At 43.4% G+C, this 20,550-nt stretch overlaps 2 protein-coding genes across 3 annotated transcripts in view; one reads left to right on the top strand and one right to left on the bottom strand.

The window, feature by feature from the left end:
- LOC137431386 (coagulation factor V) overlaps window positions 1-20,550 on the top strand; it is a 203,202-nt gene that overhangs the window by 11,817 nt on the left and 170,835 nt on the right. For both annotated transcript variants that reach the window (XM_068122667.2, XM_068122658.2), the window contains exons 4-6: window positions 9,102-9,314; window positions 9,686-9,814; window positions 17,363-17,584. In XM_068122667.2, the coding sequence (XP_067978768.2) occupies window positions 9,102-9,314; window positions 9,686-9,814; window positions 17,363-17,584 (564 nt within the window). The remainder of the gene's footprint in view (window positions 1-9,101; window positions 9,315-9,685; window positions 9,815-17,362; window positions 17,585-20,550) is intronic.
- Window positions 1-20,550, bottom strand: part of LOC144892646 (uncharacterized) — a 52,993-nt gene that overhangs the window by 29,197 nt on the left and 3,246 nt on the right. The window lies entirely within an intron of this gene.

Below are 20,550 nucleotides of genomic sequence, written 5' to 3'. Positions count from 1 at the left end.
CATATATACACTGCCGTGCAAAAGTCTTTGACATTTTGCATTTTTTCTACCCCTGATGCAGCAGGAAACTAAAACTTTGTGTTCAATGAAAATTCACCTTCTTAAAGAAGAAAATCTTAATCAAATAACGAAATTTATACACAATATACCTTGATATAAAGTCCATAGTGAGTATGACTGGCCTTTTCTTTCAAAACTGCATTGATGTTCTTCCAGGAACACATTGAATTTTTTTTTTTTTTACTCTGGTGGAATGGTGTTCCATGCTTCTTACAAGACCTTCTAAAGATAATCAAAGTTGCAGGGATTCTTTTTTACTTTTTATTTGTCCATAGAGCCTGGTGTTGGCTTAGCGGTCAGGGTGCCGGCTTGGGATCCGAGGATCCTGGGTTCAAATCCCGGTCGATCACTGAATTAACACCAGGGGAGTTGACTCAGCCTGTCATCCTTCCGAGGTCGGCAAATTGAGTACCAGTTCACTGGTAATACCCTGTGTGTCGCAAGAGGTGACCAACAGGGTTGGTGGCAGGAAGGGCATCCGGCCATAAAACATTGTTTCAAAAAGGGGACCACAGTGCCCGAAAACGGCCAACCCCTGCTCTGCGGGGGAAATGGCCACTAAAGGTGGTTCTTCTTCTTCATAGTCCCATACAGCTTCAATGACATTGAGATCTGGGCTTTGAGGGGACCATTCCATGCATTAAAGTACTCCAGCTTCTCTTTTCTTTAGCAAATAAGTTTTAATTATTCCAGCTGAGTGTTTTGGATCTGCTGTAAGATTAAATTTGGACCATCATGCTATCACTGAGGATAGCATGGTGGATTTAAATTAGATTGTATCCTGCTGCATCCAATATACTGTTGCGGTTTTGGGAAACCAGTAAGAAGTAATGTCAACCACCATACAGGTCCCTTAGAATAGTTATTTCATAGCAGAACATTATATTAGTCCCTTCCCCTTATATGGGTTAGTATGTCGTTATGCATTGGGGAGGGAAAGACAGGCCCTTCAATCACAAGGGGAAGCCAGGCAGATGCACAAAGATTGCATCCACAGATATTGATTCAATGTCTGGAAGGACAGAAGACAGGCCAAAGGCCTCAAGGGTGGATGCCAGCAACAACATTTTGTGGACAGGGAACTTTTCAAATGCACCAGGTAAAAGTCCCTTTGAGAGGACTTGTGTGGGCAGGGTGACACACAATGGGCCACTAATCAACACCAGAGGAACTTTGGAGAGGGCTTGTGGGGGCAGGCGAAGCAACACTCCACCAATTGGCAGCCCGGAAAACATCCTCAAACAACCCCCACCCTCGCCAGGGCCTGATGAAAAGGCCTTGCACACTTGATTCTCTCTCTTGGCCGGTCTCTCGCTGCTCCTTCTTGCTGCACGTGTGCACAACACTCTCTCTAAGGCCTCAGCACGTGTACTTGATTCATCTCTCTCTTTGCTCCCTCTCGCTGCACGTGTTCATTGGACTCTCTGCACTCTGCATGTGTTCATCAGACTCTCTGCACTTTGCACATGGTCATCAGATACTCTGCACTCTGCACGTGTGCTTGACTTGGACTCACTGCACGTGCCTGCTTGCCTGCCTGTGTTTGTGCTGGGACTGCCTGTCAGTGTTTGAACTGGTGACTGCCTCTTCCTGCTCGTGCTGGGGACTGCCCCTTTGCCGGTGTGGTGCTCGTTGGGGAATCAAGACAAAGTCCTGGTAACATCTTAACCATTTTGCTGACACGATCGCAACGTTCGTTTTCCCCTACCCTTCCCCCGTGAATGTGTGCTTGGTGTCCTTGTTGTGTTTATTCATAGTGATTGTCATAAGGCATAGATTAAGCTACATTTCTGCGTCTTGTCCCTTTTTCTTTCCTGTCGATAAGTTGCACTGTAAATACTTGTAAATAAATCAAATCGCTAAACGTTTCCTTTCCCTCTGTCCGTGAATGTCCTTTCTTTCATTGGGCTGCCATTGCTTGCACCCAGAGTAGCGATCGGCCGTAACAAAATTAGCATCGGCCTGGCGGGTACCAACGGTTGCTCGGCCGTCTAAATTTCCACCCAGGAACAAAAGTGGTACACCGCCGGAGGGTACGTTCCCCAATTGGAACCGTCACGTGGTACAGGTAAGTGGTGTCAGAGAAGACGATTGGACCCTGCTATCGCTCGCCGGACCAATTGGCGTTCGTAGTTGCTGGTTTGCAACCTGCCGAAGTACGAAGTTATTTGTACGCGGCAGCCTCAGGTCCTGTAAGTTCAGGAGGGAAAGGAGGCTAACTCCCTCATAGTAGACCCGAACCCTGGGCCATAACAATACCATCAATGTTCAGCAATTTTGCAACAAAACTAGAGGATATGCACCCCCAAAATTGAATTCAACCTCCTCTGTGCTTAATTGTTGGCTTTAAGTAAAGGTCTTTATAAGTATCAGTTTTTCATTGTCTCACATACTGTCCCTCTCTCTGTTCTCTTTATCTATATGTCCATGCTCTATCCAAGCAAGGAAGCAACATGCACCATTTCTAAAGTCTTTGATACAACTAATGACTTGGCCTTTGTTTGAAACGCCACCCTCCTCAACTCAGAGCGCACACTCTAACTCTGACGAATTACATCATCAAGTCCAACGAATATTAGATTTAAGTTTATTTTGGACCTTGTTGAGGTTTATTATTGTCATGTATTCGTACTGAAAATCAAGATCAAGTGAGCTTTCCCCCTTCTGCTCCACGGGAGGTTTCCTTTCTCCCTGAGCTCTCCTTAGGACACCTGCATTACCGTTTGACAGGCGTACCGCCCCAGTCAAACTCCCCGCCTGGAACTGTCCCCGGAGCGGGTCGCCCGGGTCGCTTTCCGACGTGACGCGCGCCCGTTAATACGCGCACCTCGCACGGCCGACCCCTGGGCTTCGCACCAGAAACACGGGATCCCCTGACCAGGGGGCCCGCACTTCCCATCTCACCGGGTTAGTAAAGGAACGGTAAGAGTCATACCTCGGTTTGGTTCAGTTCTATGGTCATTACATCCCGAATGTGACTGACGTTTTGGGTCCCCTTTATCATCTTTTGAGGAAAGGAGTATCCTGGAGCTGGGGGTCCACTGAACAATCAGCATTCCAGACCTCTAAGGATCTGCTCAAATCGTCCAATATTCTCGTTAATTTTGATCCAGAGAAGGATCTTGTGCTGACTTGCGATGCCTGTCGGTATGGAGTGGGGAGTGTATTATCACACGTGATGCCTGATGGTATGGAAAGACCTGTTGCATTTGCTTCCAGAACGTTGTCCCCGGCAGAGAACTATTTCCAACTTGACAAGGAAGGATTGGGAATCGTTTTCGGCGTCATCAAATTTCGCCAGTACCTTCTTGGACATCATTTCACGATTCACACTGATCACAAGCCGCTGATCAGTCTGTTTGGTCCTATGAAGGCAACGTCTGACACACGACCGCCCAGGATCATCCGATGGTCCCTGTTTCTCGCTGCTTATGACTACACCATATGTTATAAGCCTGGTTCGTCTATCACAAATGCAGATGCGATGAGTCGGTTACCCCTTCCAGAATCCGTTGATGATTCGCCTACACCAGGATCCATTATCGCACTGATGGATCATCTGGAAGATTGTGCTGTCGACGCCGGCCAGATCCGCACCCATACTCAACGAGACCCCGTTCTGTCCAGAACTGTCCAGGCTGTGCAGCTTGGATGGCATTTGCTACCTGAGGGTGACCCAGCTTTTGTGGCTTTTAAAGCACGTAAAAACGAACTCAGCGTGGAAAATGGTTGCCTAATCTGGGGGTGTCGTGTCGTGATCCTGGAAAATCTGCATTCCAGGGTCATGGATTAAATCCATGACTGTCACCCCAGGATTGTTAAGATGAAGTCACTCACTAGAAACTATGTGTGGTGGCCGAATCTTGATGCTGATATCGAACATCATTTTCGACATTGTTACCCCTGCCATAGCACCCGGAATACACATGCGAAAGCGCCACTGCATCCCTGGGAATGGCCCAGCGAACCGTGGCATCGCCTACATCTCGATTATGCCGGGCCTATTAACGGCAGCATGATTCTAATAATTACGGACGCGCATACAAAATGGATCGATGCCTATGTGACGCGTGGTACTACGTCAGCCATTGTCATCGAAAGACTCAGACGCTGTTTCGCCACTCATGGTCTGCCCGGGATGATCGTGAGTGATAACGGTTCGTGTTTTTCCAGTTCCGAGTTTTCCGAGTTCACACGTCGGAACTGCATCAAACATAAGTTTGTCAGCCCACATCACCAGGCTTCAAATGGCTTGGTCGAACGATCCGTGGGAATCATCAAATCCGGATTGCAGAAACTTCAGGAGGGAACCCTTGAAACAAAGCTTTCTCGTCTCCTGTTCAAATACCGCATCACGCCACAATCAACAACCGGTGCAGCTCCGTCTGAGTTGTTGATGAAACGACACTTGAGTTCGACACTTGACAATCTCAAACCGGACATATCATCAAATGTTTATCAGAGCCAGCTTAATCAAAAGTTAGTGCACGTTAAGTCGTCCAACAGTCGCTGTATCAACATCGGAGATCCAGTGTTTGCCCGAAATTTTGGTGCAGGTGCGACGTGGCTACCGGGGGACATCACCGAGAAGCCAGGTCCACCGACCTCCGTGATTCGCCTGCAGGACGGCCGCGAAATTCGTCGACATCAGGACCACATAACCTACCGTCACTGTCAGTCGATAGAGCCTGCAGCATCGTCACAGTCAGAACAACAGTTTGACCCGCCACTGCCGGAGATCGTCGTGGCCGCTCCAGCCGGCTCGGATGCCCCGAAAACCTCTGCGAACGCTACACCCTTCGTGGAGACCAAAGGAATCACCTCGGACCCTGTATCCACTGGTACACCGCCACCCAAAGGAATCACCTCGGACCCTGTATCCACTGGTACACCGCCACCCAAAGGAATCACCTCGGACCCTGTATCCACTGGTACACCGCCACCCAAAGGAATCACCTCGGACTCTGTATCCATTGGTACACCGCCACCCAAAGGAATCACCTCGGACCCTGTATCCACTGGTACACCGCCACCCAAAGGAATCACCTCGGACCCTGTATCCACTGGTACACCGCCACCCAAAGGAATCACCTCGGACCCTGTATCCACTGGTACACCGCCATCCAAAGGAATCACCTCGGACTCTTTATCCACTGGTACACCGCGACGCTCAATGTGCGAGAGAAAAGCACCCGACAGTTTGAATCTTTGAAGATGTTTTTTCACGTTGACACATGTTCTATTTTCACGTTGACACGTGAAATGACACGTGAAAAAGAATTATCCCTGTGTCCATTTGCTTTTGTTTGCACACATATTTTCACATGTTTTTGGAAATGTTGCTTTTGGAATGTCAATTTTGGAAATCTAGCACGTATTGCTCTTGGTCATTTTGGACTTAAAGGGGAGGATGTCATGTATGAAGGTGCAAATATTCCCCGTTTTATTCCGACACCGTGACCGCGAATTTATTTCCGTTTCCGGAAGTTACGGCTCAGCTCGGATGGCGCTGGGGTGAATCGGGCCTGCATCTGTAGTCAATAAATGTACAACAATCGATCGTAGTCTGTCGAGATACCTTACAATTATTAAACATTAATTTTAGGTCACAATGCTAAATGGAGGTTATTCTTTAATTAAATGATCACCTTACATTGCAACCTCTGTTCAAAGACTTTCAGTATAGGCTACTGTTATTAACAACACTGACATGGTTTGTTTACCTTTGTAATAATCTTCAGGTCGTATCTTAACGCACGATTAAACAAATGAATTCCATGTTTTTTTTTGTTTTTTTTGTTTTTTACAAGATTGAGCGCCTAGTGTAAGAGCTAACATCAATCACAAAAAACAACAACAAACGGACACACAAAACATACAAAAAAGGGAGCGGGAGACAATATTGGGAGAGAGAGGGAAGCACACAAGTACAACAGCAGATCTGTGGGAGGGAGAGGGCTTGGGGGGAGGAGGCATGGGAAGCTGGGGGGTGGGGAGGAGGGTGGGAAAGTATAAAACACATGGACACTGCTGGAAGGAACTTCCAGGAAAGAAAAAAGTCGGTATTTAAAAAAAAGAAAAGAAAAAAAGTGGATTTGGGGTGAATTAACGGGGGTAGAAAAGATCAAGGTTTTTGATGGGGGAAGATAAGAGATGGTGGTGAACAGCTGTTTTAAAGACCTAGAGGGAGGAGTGGGATTGAAGAGAGTGAGGGAGTTTGTTCCAGAGGCGGGAGGAAAGAGGAATGAAGGAGTGAAGGTGAGCAAAGAGTCTTGTACGTTAAAAATATATCTCGTTTTATATCATGCTCTTCTTCTGGTTGAATGTTGAGCTTTGCCTGCATGTGCAGCTTTTCAAACGCAGAGCGGGAAGTGACCACCAGAAACGGGAGACAGACGAACGGACAATCACATGGACAGACACCATGGTTCGCATTATATATAGATAGTAGAGCCTTCAATTGTGTTGATACTGAATTGATGTGGATTATCTTGAGAGAAATGGGGATGTCAGCTGTTGGCACCTGATTTGTCTTATAAGAAGCCTATACATTAAACAATAAGATACAATAACAACATTTTTTGATAATGGTTTGGAATTGGGGAAAGGGGTCAGAGAGGAGTTTATTCTCTCCCCTTACTTGTTCAATCGGTATAGTGAGTACATCATGAGGAAATCAAACTTGGATGAAATTGAGGCTGAAGTCAGGATTGAAGGAAGACATATCAACAATCTAAGGTATGCTGATGATACCACTTTGGCAGAAAGTAGAGAGGACTTGATGAAACTGCTGCAGTCAATGAAGAAGGAAAGTGAAAAGCTGGTCTTTATTTAAACCTACTGAGAAGTTGTCAAATGAGAACATAGATGTATTGAGATTTGGAGATGATCACGTGGAAGTATTGGAAAATTTCATCTTTCTGGGTTTTAAGATTGAAGTGAGTGGAGAATGGAGATGAGAAATTAATACATGGTTAACATTGAGGAGAACAGCAATGTCAGGATTGACAAATATCTGGAAAGACAAAGATGTGACAAAACAAACCAAGAGGAGGCTGATGAATGCTCTGCCATTTCCAATTGCAATATAAGGATGACAGTCATATTTGACAGTGTAAAAGAAAGATAGGAAGAAGATTGGGATTTTTACCCTCACCAGAGGAGAGGGTATTGCATTTGAGTTTGTTTGTTTGTCTGTTTGTCTGTTTGTCCGCACAGAATAAATATGATTTTCTCTGCAACCGTTGGTCCGATCGACAGGAAATTTTCACCATAGGTGAAACTCCACATGTAGAATGTTGTAATGATAATTATGACGTCATAGGTCACCTGGTTCGGCCGCCATCTTTGAAAAACCGAAAAAAATTGCACCTTTATATCTCCGAAAGCGCTGAATAGAAAAAATAGAGACATGGCTCATTGTAAATAACTCTGCATGGGGAATAAAATATGTTAATGATGATGTCATAGGTGCCTCCATTATGACGTCATAATTCGACAAGTACAAAACTTCATCCGATAAAGATGAAATTTCTTGAGCATAATGTCGGAATAAATTAGTTTAGCAAAAAAAATGATGACGTCATCGGTCACGTGGTTCGGCAGCCATATTTGTTTTAACACAAAAGCCTTAAAAACCACTGAAAATATATCCTGGCAAGGGTGCAATCTCTGATTGCTCTTTTTCTTGTTGAAATGCTGTGTTAGAGAAGAATGTTAAAACTCCATGGACTGACTGCAAGAGGAAAAAGAAATCGGTGCTTGAAGAAATTATCCCTCCATGTGCATTAAAAGCGCTAATGCTAAAGCAGAAATTGTCATACTTTGGACACATCTCTTGTGCAGAAAACGAAAATCTGGAGAAATCAACCATGTTGGTTATGTTTGACAGAAGAAGAGGAAGAGGCAGACATTGTATGTGCTGGAAGGATGCGATGAAGGCTGCAACCAATCTGTCTCTAATAGAGCTTTGGGAAGCAGTGCAGGATAGGATGGTTGAAGAAATCTGATCATGAATGTCAGCACGACATATATATATATATATATATATATTTAATCACTTACGATAGTTCATCTTTTGAGTGCATTCCATTGTCTATACTCATTGTCATTGCCCAGAATGCCGGTGATAACTTCCATAATCCTTTCATATGACACTATGGGATGTTTTAACTTCCACCAGCAAACGGGCCATCCCACTATGCATCTTTCTGATAGATGGTGCATTGATGCATTGCTCTGCAGAAACACTTGGGTGACAGTTTATAGATGATTCGAGATTCAAACCCAGGCGAAGCACCTCAAAGGCCTCCATTTAGATATCTAAAAGGCGTTTGGGTCTCTAAAATAAGGAAGCATTCAGTTATCCCTCTTTAACTGGATATCAGATTTGGTATGACACAGCACACCCCTCCATGTTATCTTTCAAGTCCTAATGTATCAACTCAAATTTGAGAACAGTATATTTACCACCAATGGCTATTCTTGGAGAGCTGCCTCAATGCCGGCAAGATTGGCAGGGACTGCAAGCAACCATCTCTCTTATCTACTGCCCCTGATGTTACCTCAGCCTGGGAATTCTTCCACAGAAATCTGCTGTCTCTCAAGCAGAGATTCATCCCATCTCGTCTTCAATTATCCTACCATTCTTCCCACCCATGGTACGCTGAATTCTGTGGTGACGGAGTTGCTCTGAAACAACTTGCCTTCTCTTCCTACTAGCTCTTCCTCGAGCCTCGACTATGTATACAAAAAAAGAAGGAAACTTCTCGCAAATGCCACTTCAGGTATTGGGTCTTCCTCAGACAAAAGAGAGAAGAGTCGTCTTTCCTTGTTTTGACAAAGGGCTAATGCTTGAAACATCAACACACCTCAATTCCAACTCCAATCAACATTCTCTTATCAACTTATTTTTGCGAAAATCCTTTCTTTAAACAAAATTACCTTATTCCATTAGCTTAGTTACCAGCACCAAGGGTTGATCCTTGATTGCCATTGTCATTCTCCTTCTTGATTATTTTTGTATCATTTTTGTTGTGTAGGAGCGAGCTATGCTGATGGTACCCCATCAGCCGAACAAAGAGATGATGCTGTCCTCCCTGGCCAGAACTATACATACACCTGGAAGATTCCAGTAGAGGTTGCTCCTTCAGACCAGGACCCACCATGCCTAACTCATCCCTACTACTCTCACGTGGACATGCACAAGGACCAAGAACAGGGGCTCTATGGAGTCTTGTTAGTCTGCCGGAAAGGTGTGGTAAAACTCATCGACGCAGTGCATTTTTCAAATCTCTTTCACAAAAATGGTATTTTTTATTCTTGAAAACACCACAAGAGAATATACTGTACATATCTAGATTTAGTTGACAATGATTGTCCCCAGCTTTAAAACTTGGATTTTGCATCAAAAATAAACTGTTTTTCTTGGTACAAGGCATAAACATTGAAGAAAGCTTTCATTACAAATGCATTTAATCACCTACATATTTTGTTGATTTTAGTGTATTTATGTTTGGTGTCTCAGCTGCATATTTCTGTTTACAAATCCACGATCATTTTGTGCTTATATGTACACAATGAGTATTGTACATTATTTCCTCTGTGTGATTGTGGTGTCTGTCAGGATGGCTGAACGAGATGGAGCTGAGACGGGGGGCTTTCCGAGAGTTTGCTCTGCTCTTTGCACCAGCACCCAGAGTCTCAGACCTTGCAGATTTTACAATAAATGGCTTCCAAAAGGGACGTGTGCCAAGTAAGGACTCAGCTAGAAACTCAGATGATTTTTGATTAAAGAAGGTCCCAGTCAGGGAGATAGTAACAAGACCGATAGTCTAACAATGGCGTAGCCAGGCTTGTTTGATACTTTAGTTGAAGAGGATGGTTTGACCTGGGCGGGGATACCACTTAGCAATTAGCAAATAATGTAAGTATTAAATAAATAAATAAATTCCATATTCCTGTACCACCTTCAGTGTCAGGCATGACAAAATAATAGGTTTGTGGAGGACTTGGACAAAAAACGTACCCGGTCTGAATGCTGCTCTATCCAGTCAATGGCGAAACTGCAAATGGGGAATCCACGAATGTCACGGATGGAAACCCTTATGTCATTTCCTCATTCTGCTTTAAACTCAATATCTCTATATATAAATTCCAAACAGCATCATTCATCATTCCAATCACAAATTAATACTCTGGTATTAATACATCAAAATATGTTAAATCACGATTGTTTTGAGAGAGTATGAAATCAGCGAATCAGCGACATATCAAGACTCATGTGTTCACTTCCTGATTCGGGAGCAAGGTCCGTGTCGATCGCATTTCAAAATCATAATTGTATTGAGGAATTTCTGTAACCTCCTACTTACTTTACGACACCTGCTGTGACCCCAAAACGTTCCATAGAACGTTATTATAGTTCCTTTTAGTAAAATATGCAACTGTTATGGTTACTAAATGCTATCCCCCATCATGCGACCAGATCCTTGGCTCTGGTTGGTGGATTTTGTGAGGGACATACATACATACATACATACATATATACATACACCGGGCCGGCAGACAAATGCTGTTCCAGACGTAAAAATATTAAGTGGTGGAGAAGTATGGAGAATGATTATTGTCAGGGCAAAGATCTTGCTTACTTTTTTTTCTTTTCTTTTTTCTATAGGGTCTAAGGCTCATGGAAGAGTTGCCACATACAATATGTAACACTCCGAGCACTCGCTTTGATTTTATAGGCATCTGCACGAATCGTTCATAAAGTGGATTTGTTAAGTCCAATGAGCTCGGCCAATGTCCACTGCTTGTTCACCTTCTCACATCGCTCGATCATTTTTAATTTCACCTTTCATGAAATGGCTTTCCTTTGTTTCTTCCTTTTAATTTCACCCTTTCCAGTCATGGTGTCGAAGGATGCACAAGATACTGCATTACGTGATAATTTTAGCAGAAAAATAAATTTGATGCGCACACACACTAAGATGGCTGCCAAAGAACCCTCAAGTTGCTGCGTGTTTGGTATCAGCCTGTGCACCCCCAGCATCCCATGGACCATCTCAGACTAGTTCGGGTGATTTGCCCGCAGCTGCGTAATAACGAAAATGTACGCGCTGTATGAAAAATGGTCCTAAATTCATCAGCCGCTTAATAATGAAATCGCGTAAAATGAAAGTTTTTTATGCGAGGAATTACTGTACCTCAGAGCAGATATGCTAATCACAGTGTCACTGGGTTTGGTGCACCATAGAGCCATATTCATACATTATTGGTCATCCTTTTACTATTCCATAAACAGGGCCATATATATACCGTATATGGAACGATTTTGCTTTAAAAGTTTGAAAATAATGAATCGAATCACCATTCACCATGACACAAGTATTTTCCAAATGGTGCCACAATGCCTCAATGCTGGAAATATGGAAATTCTAAGGACAGACACCCAGCTATTTTAGATCTGTTTTCATATCCTCATCAGTTTGAAACTTGATGCCACCCAGATGCCCCTTGAGGGATCCAAAGTGATAAAAATCCAAGTTCACACTACGACATATCAAGACTGTCGAGTGATGACGAAGCACTAACTATCCCGAATGCATTCCGGTCAAACGAGTTGATTTGGAACCCCATGGCATTTATTGAAGAGGTTTAAAGTGCGAAAGAATATTGGTTTCCACACTTCTTAATCATGATAACCCCCTTTTTTATTCCCAGGGGTGTGAGTTATTACCACTCTCCTCCTACCCAGTGTTTGCGATTTGTATTTGTGGTACAGGTTGTTATTTCCTACACGATTTGTCTTTATAAGCCAAGCTGTTGTCTCTTTTTCTATCATTTTTCTTGCTCAAGTGTGTAATTAATTATGTAAGAGTTTCTTCCCATCCTGTTTATTCATCGGTGTCTGAGGTGCAGTATGCTTTGGCCAAACCACATATGGTTCACACACCCCTTCATGTCTCCATCATTTTCATGCCTTCCTCTCTTTCTGTTTCTTTTATCCTTCCAGGCAATTCCTTTGTCTTACGGCATGTAATTATCTCATACAAATTCTTGCTTTGACACTTACTTAAACAGTCAGCACACTTTTGCCACAATTACCGTCAATTCCTGCAAACTTGCAATAAACAACATATAGAGCCAAGCCAGAGAGAAAGTCTTGTATTGCTATGTTACAATCATTGAATTTGAGAGTTTGTGGACATTTATGCTTGAATTTGAGAGAGACAGATGATGGTTACCAACTCGCAGCCAATTGCCATGGTGCCAGATTGAAGTTGCTGTATATGAAGAACTTTCAAACTTGTCTTCCTCCTCTAAAACCTGAGGGTGCCATGCTAAGTCTGTCCCTTCAATCCCTTCCCTCACTTAAAATGACACCACAGGCATAATACCTCAATTTTGTGCTTCCTTCAAAATCTTGTGTCCCCAACAAATCACTTCTGTGTACCTACCATACTCAGTTGCACCCAACTACTCCTGGACTCTGTGTCTTTTGCAACTGGGAATGTGGAGATGATTGTGGCAACCCTTGACTCACAATCTGCAACTGGACCTAAGGCATCAGCTCACATGTCCTAAAAACCTGCTCTGCTGCTCTTGCACATATTCGCTTTGCCATTTTCACTATGTCGATCATTTGCTCATGTCATTTTCCACCTGTTTGGAAATCAGCCAACATCAACACATTACACAAACAAGATGCAAAGATTGAGCCGCTTAACGACAAACCGATCAGCTTCTTTCCGATCATCAGCAAGGTCAGGGAATCCATCCGGGCAGTTGATCCATCTCAAACAACCTAATCTCAGATCACCAATGTGGATTCAAACCAGGTCATTCTACCTTGGAGATGCTGCTTCTACTCGTCCAACAATAGATGGAGGTCCTTAATCTCAAACACAAGAACATGACTGTCTTTCTGGACATATCTCACGTATTTGATACAGCCTGGCATCCCGCCTCGATCTCCACTCTCTGCCTATGGCATCCAAGGTCAAACACCACTCTTCGGTTGCTAACTTCCTTTACTCTTGTGGCCAACGTGTGGCTCTCAACGGAACCCTTTATTCTCATCTCCATGTCATGGTTACAGTTACCACAGTGTTCTAGTCCCTATCTTATTCCTACTATTCATCAAGGATCTCTTTCACTCTCTGGATAATCCCATCTATCTCTTTACTGATGACTTCTCCATCTTCTGTGTCATTCCCCGCCCTTCAGATAAACAGGCCTCTTCGCTCTCTTCAGACCTTGAAAATAATCTAACACTTGGACTATGCATTTTAACCTTTTGAAATCACACACACACTCTCTCTTTCTCTGAAAGGACCATACAACGAACCCTCCAATCTACTTTCTCATTTCTCTCGAAGAAGTTCAGTCACTCAAACTCTTGGGTCTCATTCTCAGCCATGATCCCTCTTGCTCTTGGGCAAGCAATATTTCAAAGTTGTATTTAATCAAGGATTTCAACGTCATTGAAATCTAGCAATGAAGCCGAGCCTATGGGCCTATCACTTCAACATCTTCAACAACAGTGGTCTCTGTCTTCTTCCACCTCTTTTCTGGTCTTGCACCCTCTGTTCTCTCCATGCTTTGTCCCCCCCAGGTATCTGCAGGACGCATACGGTCCACCAGCAACTCCCTCCTAGTGAAACTGCCAAACTCCAGAACCACTGCTCACCTCCACTCATTTATTCCTATTTTTCCCACCTGTGGAACCAACTTGCAGACTCCCTTCAATCTCATTCTTACCTTCAAGTATTGAAGACAGCGGTTCACCACCATCTCAAGTCATCCCCCATCCAAAACCATAGGATACTTCCTACACCTGTTAAACCATCCCCACCAGCTCAAAATTTTGCTTCACATACATCTTGTCCATCCCTTGTGTTCTCCCTTACCCCTCAATGTTACCTTCATCCCATGATTGTCCATCTCCATCTCTTTTCTCCCTCTGCCCTGATGTTGGCATTTCCTCCTAATCCGGCTATTCTTTTTGTTGCATCCTGTTCCATTCTTTATTTAGCTCTCCTCGAGCTTTGACTATATACAAAAAATCAATGTAGATCATTGTACCGGAATATGAATCAGTACACGATCTTGCAGTTTCACAGTACTTTAGATTTTTGTTTTGCAATTTGTACGGAATCTCGCCCTGATCACACACATGCAGCAAGGAGTGAGGTAATGTTTTTTTACTTTGCATGTCTGGCAGGCAAATACAATTGAAAATCATTCCAAACAGGGAACTTACTGTGAAAAGGGACGTCATAAAGGACACAAACAACAGGCACGAAGAACTAATTTAACGTGTTAAATAGCGTGGTGTAAAAGATGGTGCATCAATGGCGGTAAAACTCCGAAAACGTTTTTTTCTACAGCCTTTAAAAGCTTAAATTTAAATTTAATTATATACTTGAGTAAGCCTGGTATTGGCTTAGTGGTTAGGGTGCTGACTTGGGATCCGAGGATCCTGGGCTCAAATCGCGGTCGATCGCTGAATTAACGCCAGGGGGGTTGACTCAGCCTGTCATCCTTCTGAGGTCGGCAAATTGAGTACCAGCTCACTGGTAATTCCCTGTGTGTCGCAAGAGGCGACTAATAGGGTTGGCGGCAGGAAGGGCATCTGGCCGTAAAACATTGCTTCAAAAAGAGGACCATGGTGCCCGTAAAAGGCCAACCCCCGCTCTAAGTGGAAAAATGGCCTCTAAAGGTGGTTCTTCTTCTTCTCATATATATATATATATACTTGAACTCTGACTGCAGAACACAAATCGCCTTGTTGACACTTCCAAAGCCTCCAGTTTAGCAATATTTGGACAAAATATTGCACCGATTAACGCCATCTTGACCAATCAAATTAGCCTTTTTTGAAAGTGACGAAACTACAAACCAATAAAAAAAATCTGTTTTTCTTATCGACATGCACGTTGTGCGTCAGGACATGGGTGGTTGGGGAAGGCACTGTGGGATACGCCACTGCTCAGTTGCTCTTCAGCTCGACCTTATGCTTCTTTCAATGTAATGGATGATGCTTCCTTTTAACATTTGTATTTCTCACAATACTAAATCACTCCTTTCCAAATTCAACAAGTCAAATCACCCACCACACCAACCACAAAGCACTATTTCACCTACTTCACTGCATGCATTCCTTCACCTGGTCCAAATCCCATTCTAGTTGACTTCAAGCCATGTCTTCTACCATCATTGGTTAATTCACTTAAAGCCTCTTTCCCATGTGAAGCTGCACACTGTTTTTCTCCACACATGTTATCGATTGCATTTGCCACATCTTCCATCTACTTTGCCATGCATTGTCTATCTACCAGCACAAGACATTTCTTGATCGACTTAACAACCTCAAAAAAGGTTGTCTTGACAACCTCCCACAGCCACATGCAAACTGCTAAACAAAATGATTAGACTTAATGTTATGCCATTTCCTTACACATTTGAACTGCTCACTGGCATTATGTGCTAACTTTCACACCCAGATGTGAAACACTTCGTCCTGGATTGATGGATTTTAAGACCTGTTGATTATTTATAGGATTTTGTCACACACATGCACACATGTAAACATGTCATGCCTGTCCATGCCAAGTCTTATGGCATTATTGTCCTGACCATGGGCGCACGCAGGAATATGCATATTATACAGCAGTATATGTGGTGTAAAATGTGGAAAAATGTCACATTTAATCCCTTATGTTATAGAGTATCAATAACTGATAAATTGATACAATATTTGCTCTTTTTCATTTATTCTGAATTAGGTGAAAGGAAGTTACTGTTAATAGGTATCAAAATACAGTACTGTATATGGCAATGTAGTGTAGCAGCATAGCAAACCTGTTGTGCATTTTGTGATACAAGCACCAAATTTGGCACAAATGTACATTAATATGTTGCGAACATTTTCAGATATTGGGCCACTTGAAATTCCGTAATTTTTTTTTTCAAATTTTTTCAAATTTCGTAATTTCAAATTTTTCGGGTGACACCGTCACAATTTCGGTCTTCGAGGCCGGCCGATATAGTGGGGCGGCTTAGCCCAAATATTCAAAAGAATTGTGCATTTTGTGATACAAGCACCAAATTTGGCACAAATGTACATTAATATGTTGCGAACATTGGGTGGTCAGCAATGAAGACGAGAGTCTGAATTACATGTATGCAAAAGACCTTGTGAACCAGTGAAGCAAATACACGGGTAAGCATGAATTAAATCTAGGGCATGATATAATTTCCATGATGTTTACCTCTACACTCAATGGTGGAAGGAGGTAATGTTTTGATCCCAGCTTGTCTGTATGTCTGTTTGTCTGTTAGTCCACAAAATTCCAGACAAAGCTTGTAGTAGTGGTAGTTGTAGTGGTAGTGGTGATAACAGAAATTGTTATATAGAACTGAACTTATATTATTATTATATGCAGAAAATAACTTCATTTCTATATGCCCTGCAGTGGACAGGTTAATTGGTTTATGCACTGAAGGGGTCACCCTGGTGTGCACTGCTGTGTTCTGCCTCACTGAGTTGTTCAGGTATGATGTACTCAGCACAAGCTTCCGGTCGGCCCGGAGGTGGGGGTGTGGGGCCTGTCACGGAACGTCAAAACAAACGGCCTGCCGGGGCCGCCCAAAAGTCGGGCGTGAGGGGCGCGTCCACTAATGGAACGCCTCTCGCTTCCCAGATCGAGGGCCACGTGGTCAGGAGAACCTCGTCCCTTCCGGTCACACTTTGCCTATCGGCCGGCCTCGAAGACCGAAATTGTGACGGTGTCGCCCGAAAAATTTGAAATTACGAAATTTGAAAAAATTTGAAAAAAAAAATTACGGAATTTCAAGTGGCCCAATATTTGAAAATGTTCGCAACATATTAATGTACATTTGTGCCAAATTTGGTGCTTGTTTCACAAAATGCACAATTCTTTTGAATATTTGGGCTAAGCCGCCCCACTAATGTACAATTGTATTTTCTTGTATAAATGGTTAAACACAAACCACACATCAATATCATTGTGAGAGCTGCTTCTTCTCTTTGCCTATAGAGAACAGGATATTGTTCCTGTAAACATGTTAAATGACAAAACATTGTGACCTTATAATAATGATAATAATACTCATAATAATAATGATGATGGCCTTAAAATAACCTCTCAACGGCTAACCCCCGCTCTTGCAGGGAAAATGGCCTTAAAATGCATGTTGTTGTTGTTGGTGTTGTTGTTGTATGAGAACACATTTTGCTTCATGCATATATATCTGTTCTTGTGATTCCATCATTCAGTACTCTCGGCCTGCGCTGGTGCTCTTGTGGCATTTTATATGCTGTCTACTGGCAAACCTGGCACCCTCTTCACGGTGCACTTGGGTGGCCATCCGGCATTAGAGGGTGGTCAAAGACTGGCTACCATTGAGCTCCCAGCAGGTGCTGCTCGTACTGTGCTCATCGAACCAGCGAGAGTTGGAAACTGGGAGCTGACCAGTCAGCTCCTGCCTCACATGGAGAGTAAGTTTAGTTGAAGGGAAATTGAAGAGATTGAGGTGATGGTTATGATTACAGTTAGGTTATGACAATATGACAGTGACATTACAACACACACACACACACACACACACACACACACACACACACACACACCAAACAAAGCTATTTATCACAGCAATCATAATAAACTACACATGTCACAGTCATTGCTGAGCTTTGTGTAAAAATTGTCACAGTTAGGATTAGGTTTTGCTTTTGGGCCAAGTATAGTTTATAATTTCAAGGTTTTTTTAATTTGAAAAAAAAAGTTTAAATTGTTTTTGTTGATAAATACTGCCGTGTCAGTCCCGGCGGTTAACACCGCAGGGTGATGCATGGCCGTAACGGTCCTTAATACCGGGGTGCGTAACCGAACCTGGCGGTTGGTCCGTCATGCACGGGTGACGGAACCAAAGCGCTTACCTTAGACGGAAGCCACACGGGTTTATACTCGGACCCACAAACAGAGAAACATGACACAACAAATAAAAAATGCCACAATAATGGTTTTATGAAAGTAAATGTAATGCAATGAAAATGAAAGGTGAGATAAAACTAATGTCTAATTTGAAACGTCTCCATTCAGACACAAATACACAACAGGGAAATGATAAAAGAAAATAAATTATTTTGTTGAGTCGGCCAGTACTCAGCTATTGTCCAAAAAGTGTTGAGGGGCTTGTTGGTCATCGCCGCTGGTATAGCCACTTGTGCTAGAAGCGCTCCGACAATGGCACCGAACCCCCACGTTGAGAACGCCCAGGCGCACAGCAAACAGTGAAATGGCCCTTCCTCGCTTCCACCACTGAACGCAACATGGCTCCAGCTCCCCCGAAAAGCACCACCATCCAAAAACACCCCTCCACCAATGTTGCAAAGGTTCACAGAGCTCCGAAACGTTGTCCTCACGAGCGTACCCAAGACAAAGCGACTGCCCAAAACGAAAGACAGACAGACAGAGAGAGAGAGAGTGTGAGAGAGTGAGAGAGTGAGAGAGAGAGAGAGAGAGAGAGAGTGAGAGAGAGAGAGAGAGAGAGAGAGAGAGAGAGAGAGAGAGAGAGAGAGAGAGAGAGAGACAGAGACAGAGACAGACAGACAGAGACACAGACATTTCGTTCCTCTTTATTACTGGGAAGTCAGTGTACATGATGAAAAGTCATACGACACATTTCATATAAATAAGGATGGGGGTTACATGAGGGCAAGGACTAGAATTTACAAATGAACTTGGAGGACACCATCAACCAAGCTGCAAAGGGATTCCTTCACGCACCATCGCTGTGAGAAGAGCGTACATTCAATGAATTCAAGCTCCAGATGTAAACGAGACGTAATTAGACCTTTGAAAATCATAAAAACATCATCATCAGATAAAAGTAGTGCACGAATGGTTTGCATTTTGTACTTTCTTGATAAATAAATAGCAAGTTTTGCCTCCGCAAACAGATAGCTGGCTAAAATACATTCTTCTTTACACCGGTAAGAAATAATAAAGCCAAATATAAAAACACAATGTGTGAAAACCAAGCCTAGCCCTTCAATCACACGTGATAAAACTGAAAAAAGAGGAGCCAACCTCATACATTCAATAAAAGCATGAAAAACAGTTTCAGGGACATCACAGAAGGGACACATTTCCGAGTTGTCAGGGCATATGCGGTGAGATAAAACGTTTGAAGATAAAATATAATGTGCCAGTCGCCATTGCAGGTCCCCAGTGCATTTGACAATGGGTGCCCTATACATGGTGAGCCATTTGATTGTTGCGGCAGCGCCAATTTGGAGCAGAGGTCTCCAGTGTGTTTGTGGTTCTGTCGGTTTACAGGGAACAAGAATTCCAACACACATGGAATAAACAGAGGATTTCTCCATTGTATTAAAAGGAATAAGACCTTGGAAAGAAATTAAAAGTTTTGGAAAGGGGCATTGTGACAAAGGAGGGTTAGCTTCCACCAGTGGGTCCCATTTTAGCCCGGTTTGTTTAAAAAGGCGTAAAATCAGAGAGAAGATCCTCCCAATGACTCTGATAGAACGAACACCAGTAGCCACAGCAACGTCAGCTGCTGACTTCCATTTATGGAGAAAAGGGTCTCGAAAGTTTTTGACCTTAGTGCAATCAATATCAATGAATTTTTGCATAAAAGATCGGTCACTACAGACCCCTTTAAAAACTGGGGTTAAAAAGACTGGCTCATTTAAAAACATTGGGAGGGAATAATCACATGTATCACGCTGAAACTGAATCGCCTGCCATGCTTCCAGCATGCTCCTGTAGAATAGGGGGACCAAAGTTAAGTCAATGTTCTTGATGTTGATGAGAAAGAGTTGCTGGTCAAAACCAAGTTTCCCGGCTTGCCTAAGTAGGCAGTGAGCAAAAGCTTTCCACGGGACATCCGTGTACAAAAGCCGTAGTGAGAGGAGGCGAAAAGCCATCACCTTACTGTTGACATCGACCAACCCCTGTCCACCTTCAGCAACGGGCAGGCTTAGCATGCCTGACCGGAGCCAGTGTTTCCCCCCCCCCCCCCAAAAAAAGTCAATGAAAACACTTGAGAGTTTTTTAAGAATAAAAGCTGGGGCTTGTAGTGCCTTAAGCTTATGCCACAGCATTGATGCCGCAAGATTGTTTATTATCAGGGTGCGACCCCGATAAGAGAGCTGATTCAGTAAACCTTTCCATTTTAGAAGCCGCTGCTCAGTTTTAGTTATGAGTGTTTCCCAGTTCTTCGAGACGCAGTCCGGAGTGCCAAGAGAGACCCCGAGATAGTGTATCCCGTCTCGTGCCCACACAAGCTGGCTGGGCAAGGTTGGAGGAGGGGCGTCACTTGGCGGACCCAAGTAGAGAGCATTGCTCTTGAGCCAGTTGATTTTTGCAGAGCTTGCCGAGCTAAACTCCTGGACACAATGAACCAAGGAAGAAACATCTTCATCAGAGCGAACAATTACGC

This window comes from Myxine glutinosa, chromosome 1 (genome assembly GCF_964187855.1).
Source record: "Myxine glutinosa chromosome 1, kmMyxGlut1.1, whole genome shotgun sequence".
Classification (NCBI taxonomy): Eukaryota; Metazoa; Chordata; class Myxini; order Myxiniformes; family Myxinidae; genus Myxine; species Myxine glutinosa.
This window is presented reverse-complemented; position numbering and strand designations above follow the sequence as displayed.